The 6,091-nt window shown below is 42.1% G+C and overlaps 1 protein-coding gene across 6 annotated transcripts in view; it reads left to right on the forward strand.

Annotated features, from left to right (window-relative positions):
* Positions 1-5,660, forward strand: part of pias2 (protein inhibitor of activated STAT, 2) — a 112,484-nt gene extending 106,824 nt beyond the window's left edge. For 5 of the 6 annotated variants that reach the window (XM_061816909.1, XM_061816910.1, XM_061816912.1 and 2 more), the window contains one exon: positions 4,618-5,660. In XM_061816909.1, coding sequence (XP_061672893.1) covers positions 4,618-4,818 — 201 coding nt within the window. In that variant the 3' untranslated portion in view covers positions 4,819-5,660. The remainder of the gene's footprint in view (positions 1-4,617) is intronic. The other variant, XR_009794590.1, reaches the window with a different exon arrangement.
* The last annotated feature ends 431 nt before the right edge of the window (positions 5,661-6,091 follow it).

The raw sequence follows: 6,091 nt of genomic DNA on the forward strand, positions 1-6,091 counted from the left end.
TAGCACACTACCCGGCACCAGTCAACACATTTCCATCTCTATCCTTAATCAGCCTAACCTTCTGCACATCCTTCCCATCTCTATCCCTCTGTCTGGCCAACCTGTAGAGATCCTTTTCTCCTTCTTTCGTGTCCAACTCTTCATATGGCTCTTGTTTAGCCTTTGCCACCTCTACCTTTGCCCTACGTCGCATCTCGATGTACTCCTTTCGCCTCTCCTCAGTCCTCTCAGTATCCCACTTCTTCTTCGCTAATCTCTTTCCTTGTATGACTCCCTGTATTTTGGGGTTCCACCACCAAGTCTCCTTCTCCCCTTTCCTACCAGATGACACACCAAGTACTCTCCTGCCTGTCTCTCTGATCACCTTGGCTGTCGTCGTCCAGTCTTCCGGGAGCTTCGGTTGTCCATCGAGAGCCTGTCTCACCTCTTTCCGGAAGGCCGCACAACATTCTTCCTTTCTCAGCTTCCACCACATGGTTCTCTGCTCTACCTTTGTCTTCTTAATCTTCCTACCCACCACCAGAATCATCCTACATACTACCATCCTATGCTGTCGAGCCACACTCTCCCCTACCACTACTTTACAGTCAGTAACCTCCTTCAGATTACATCGTCTGCACAAAATATAATCCTCCTGCGTGCTTCTACCTCCGCTCTTGTAGGTCACTATATGTTCCTCCCTCTTCTGGAAATAAGTGTTCACTACAGCCATCTCCATCCTTTTTGCAAAGTCCACCACCATCTGCCCTTCAAAGTTCCTTTCCTGGATGCCGTACTTACCCATCACTTCTTCATCGCCCCTGTTCCCTTTACCAATATGTCCATTACAATCTGCACCAATCACAACTCTCTCGCTGTCTGGGATGCTCAGAACTACTTCATCTAGTGCCTTCCAGAATTTCTCTTTCAACTCTAGGTCACATCCTACCTGTGGTGCATAGCCGCTAACCACATTATACATAGTAAGTTTCTTTCGGCTTGTCCCTTTCGGGGTCGCCACAGCGTGTCATCTCAGATGAACGCATATATATGTTTGGCACAATTTTTACGCCGGATGCCCTTCCTGACGCAACCCTTCTCAGGGAGTGGAGTCCCCAGTGGGATACGAACCCACAACCCCTGGTTTACCAAACCAGTGCTCTAACCACTGAGCTACAGGGCCTCTAACCACATTATACATAACACCCTCAATTTCAAATTTTAGTCTCATCACTCGATCTGATACTCTTTTCACCTCCAAGACATTCTTAGCCAGCTCTTCCTTTAAAATGACCCCTACTCCATTTCTCTTCCCATCTACTCCGTGGTAGAATAATTTAAACCCTGCTCCCAAACTTCTAGCCTTACTACCTTTCAACCTGCTCTCTTGGATGCACAGAATATCAACCTTTCTCCTAATCATCATGTCAACCAACTCCTGAGCTTTTCCTGTCATAGTCCCAACATTCAAAGTCCCTACACTCAGTTGTAGGCTCTGTGCATTCCTCTTTTTCTTCTGACGTTGGATCCGGTTTCCTCCTCTTCTTTGTCTTCGACCCACAGTAGCTGAATTTCCACCGACGCCCTGCAGGTTAGCAGTGCCGGGGGCGGGCGTTGTTAACCCGGGCCACGACCGATCCGGTATGGGATTCTTTAGATGGACGCTCATATTTGTTTGGCACAGTTTTTACGCCGGATGCCCTTCCTGACGCAACCCTCTGCATTTATCCGGGCTTGGGGCCAGCCTACAGATTGCACTAGATTGCATAGGGCTGCATTTCTTTTATATATATATATATATATGAAATTGTCACCTTCTAACTCTTGTTGTATTCTATAAATCTTAGATATGTTTTCACCCCCTGGGTCCGACCTATAAGCAAGAAGGAATATCTTAACCATACACAGATTAGTTTGTGATTCCTCTTTAGTCATTGTTTTCTCAAAGTAATGTATAAATTACACGAATCTATAAAAATCACTGTTGGTTAATCTGAACTGATATTTTAGATTAGAATAATTTAGATTAAATCACCAAGCGTGGCCCTGCCCTTTTTATCCCTGAAGAAGCGACCATCCACTCTTGCGACTGCCTTGTAAAACTCGACTCGGCCGCCAGACCGTGCCTCTTTGATCCTTATTTTTAATTTTAAGATTAATTTGGTTTAAACCATATATATAAACGCGGATGGTAATTTAATTATAACGAAGAGTATCGCAAAATTAACTTCCATTACCAGCCAGCGTGGAGTATCCAATGTGGACTGATGATGATCAATAGAATCCACCTGTATGTAATCAAGTCTCTGTATAGGTGCACCTGCTCTGGGATAGTCCTGGGGTTATGTTCAAAGTGCAGAGAGCATCATGAAGACCAAGGAACACACCAGGCAGGTCCGAGATACTGTTGTGGTTTAAAGCTGGATTTGGATACAAAAAGATTTCCCAAACTGTAAACATCTCGCTGTGCAAGCAATCATATTGAAATGGAAGAAGTATCAGACCACTGCAAACCTACCAAGACCCAGCTGTCCCTCGAAACTTTCACCTCGAACAAGAAGAAGACTTATCAGAGATGCAGCCGAGAGGCCCATGATCACTCTGGATGAACTGCAGAGATCTCCAGCTGAGGTGGGAGAGACTGTCCATACGACGACAATCAGTCGTACACTGCACAAATTAGCCTATATGGGCGAGTGGCAAGAAGAAAGCTATTTCTCAAAGATATCCAGAAAAAGTCTCTTTTAAAGTTTGCCACAAGCCACCTGGGAGACACAAACATGTGGAAGAAGGTGCTCTGGTTAGATGAAACCAAAATCTCACATTTTGGCCACAATGCAAAACGATATGTTTGGCGTAAAAGCAACACAGTCATCACCCTGAACACCATCCCCACTGTCAAACATGGTGGTGGCAGCCTCATGGTTTGGGCCTGCTTTTCTTCACCAGGAACAGGGAAGGTGGTTAAAAATCATGGGAAGATGATTGGAGACAAATAGAGGACCATTCTGGAAGAAAACCTGTTGGAGTCTGCAAAAGACCTGAGACTGCGATGGAGATTTATCTTCCAATCGGACAATGATCCAATACATAAGGCCAAATCTACAATGGAATGGTTCACAGATAAACTTATCCAGGTGTTAGAATGGCTAAGTTAAACTTCAGACCTGAATCCAATCAAGAATTTGTGGGCGTAGCTGAAGACTGCTGTTCACAAACATTCTCCATCCAACCTCACTGAGTTCGAGCTGTTTTACAAGGAAAAATGGCAAGAATTTCAGTCTCTCGATGTGCAAAACCGATAGAGACATGCCCCAAGCGACTTGCAGATGTATATGCAGCAAAAGGTGGCGCTACAAAGTATTAATGTCAGGGGCCAAATAATATTGCATGCCCCACTTTTCAGGTTTTTATTTGTTAAAAAAGTATAAAATATCTAATAAATTACGTTCCACTTCACGATTGTGTCCCGCTTGTTGATTCTAGACAAAAAAAAAAAATATTTTATATGTTTGAAGCATGAAATGTGGCGAAAATTTTAAAAGTTCAAGGGGGCTGAATATTTTCACAAAGCACGGTATTTGTTACAGGGATGAAATGTGACAAGGCAAAGCAGGATAACAGTCTCGTTATTTTAAATGCAATGATCGCTCCGGCACAAAAATTGCTGAAGCTAAACTGACGGCTCAGCTCTTGTCTTGTCCGATGAACACCCAGAAAGGCCCACCTAAACCATGACGTGCCAAGAAAAATTGACATTGACTTATACTAAATTGCTTTCTTTATGATGTTATAATTTCAAATTACCCTAAACTGTAAGTAATTTAGGCATCGTTTGCGTCTTGTTCTTTTCTCCTACATTAATTACATTTTCATTTCACCTGTAAATGCTGGGTTTTAATTTGTACCTTTAAATTGTGGCTACTCCATTAACTGGTAGTCAGGTCTGCTGGATTTTTTTCTTTTTGGGAGTATCTGGCACCTTATTAAAATTCCCACATAGTTTTCTTTTCTCCCCACACAGTCTTTGAGCAGGACATGCCCTGCTCCAATATTATTATAATACATGTGCTGCTGTAATATGATTGGCTGTTGGATCCCTGTACAATATGCCCAACTGCTTCCAGGTGGGAAAAGGACATGATTTAAGTCTGGAGACGGTACTTTTTCCCACTAACCCTAACCCACTGTCTTCCCAACCTAAACTCATCCTCAACCACCGAAAGACCCCACCCACGCTCTAACGTAACCATCACAAACTTTGTTTTTTTTTCGCACAAATGTGATACGTTTGAGATGTTCATTTCATTACATCTGCGTAGCCATCCCTTCCTGCAACAAAGGAGCTTATCATGTTGGCGTTAGGCAGGTCCTACCTTGAAACTAGGTGGGAATTCTAATATCGCTTATCGGCCGGTGTAACCCCAAACACAAGTTCTGTTTTCACTTTAGGTCTCTGGTAGTCAGTCCCGTTTTTCCACCCAGTATTAGTCTAGCTTCTTTTGTTAGAAACATGATGAGTCTATATTCGCGTTGAGTAGTCTGTGTCTTGCCTTTCTCCAAACCTTTGCATGTTCTTGGTAGGACTTTTCCACTTATGCTTGCAGGCTTTAATTTCATGTTATTCCTCTTTTTCAGCATTACAGGCCGCAGATGTTTCTGGAAAACCTGGAAAGTACCATGCAGAGTGTCACTTCAGCCACCACTAGCTCCGCCCTGATATCATCGTCCACTAGCCAATATGAATCCAACTCCCATACAGCTGGCTCCATCCATGAGAGCCGGAGTGTCACAGGAAGAGGAACTGACAGTAAATCTGATATTATTGCACTAGACTGAGCCATATTTTACTGAATTTTTGATTCAATTCCCATTTTCTATGGGCTTTTTTAATTCTAAAGAAAGTTTACACTGTCGGTTAAACTTCTTTGGCGTTCAAATTTGATTCTGGCTTTTTTTTTTTAAAAAAAAAAACAATTCAGTCCGATTTTATGTTGTTAACTGTTAAATGGGTCAACAGGCATGGATGACAACTGAGAACCAAAACATTTTACCATTTTCTATTTGAGTAATTTCAGACAACACATTTCTGTACCACCAAACAAGGCTCACGACCTCTAAAACATTTTTTTATTCCATTGGTTATTCGACCTTGGATTGCATGTGTTCTAAAATCCTATGCCCAAATCGTTCAGTCGAAATAAGTGAGGATTAACATGGTTAAATGTTTAACTTCACTAAATACTTTATAAAGGGGGCTTCTTGAGAAATTTATTTTTGCACTCAGACATCATGCAGAAATAAAGTATTATTGGCATCCAATTTGAGCCCTTATTGGTACCGCGCACGCAAATATTTTTTTCAATTTAATCCAGGAATCCCAAATTACTAAACTGCATATTTTGAAACCATGCTGTAAACTAATGTTCCGTGTAAGACTATATGACGTCAATTCAGAGATTTTTTTTCAAAACACACTACAGTAAACTCCCACTCTTTGGTGGTTCAGTGATTTTGGGGGTGGTATTACAGTTAACGTTTTTTTAAATGTTTGTGAATGAATTAATGAATTCCATTATTGTCATTATACCACTGTACAATGAGAAAAAAAAAACTTCTCATTTACCACTAAGTACATGCATAAAAGCAAGGTGTAAAAATAAATAAATATAAGAATAAAATAGATGTGTGAAATGGAATGCATAAAATGTATTGAACAAGATGTTGAAATCACCGTGCCTTCACATTGATAGCACGGTGAGAGGAAAAATGAGAGTTCAGGGTGTTGATGGCTCTTGGAGAAAAAAAAAGTCTGGTCCTCAGTCTGTTGGTCCTTGCTTTGCGCATCTGTACCGCCTTCCAGATGGCAAGCATTCAAACAGTTGATAACCGGGTTGTGTAATGTCCTTCATTTTCCGAACTCTGCTGAGGCACGGAGAGGAGTAAATGTCTGCCACGAGGGGAGAAGGTAGCCAACTATTTTCAGTAATGTTTTAATGGTCCTCTGAAGCCTTGCTGTCTACCTGAGTGTTGTCCAGATGGAGACACAGTAGGCTAGCAGGCTCTCGACTGATGAGCAGTAGAAGGCGAGCCGCAACTTTGTGTCCAGGTT

Source organism: Syngnathoides biaculeatus, chromosome 4 (assembly GCF_019802595.1).
Source record: "Syngnathoides biaculeatus isolate LvHL_M chromosome 4, ASM1980259v1, whole genome shotgun sequence".
Lineage (NCBI taxonomy): Eukaryota > Metazoa > Chordata > Actinopteri > Syngnathiformes > Syngnathidae > Syngnathoides > Syngnathoides biaculeatus.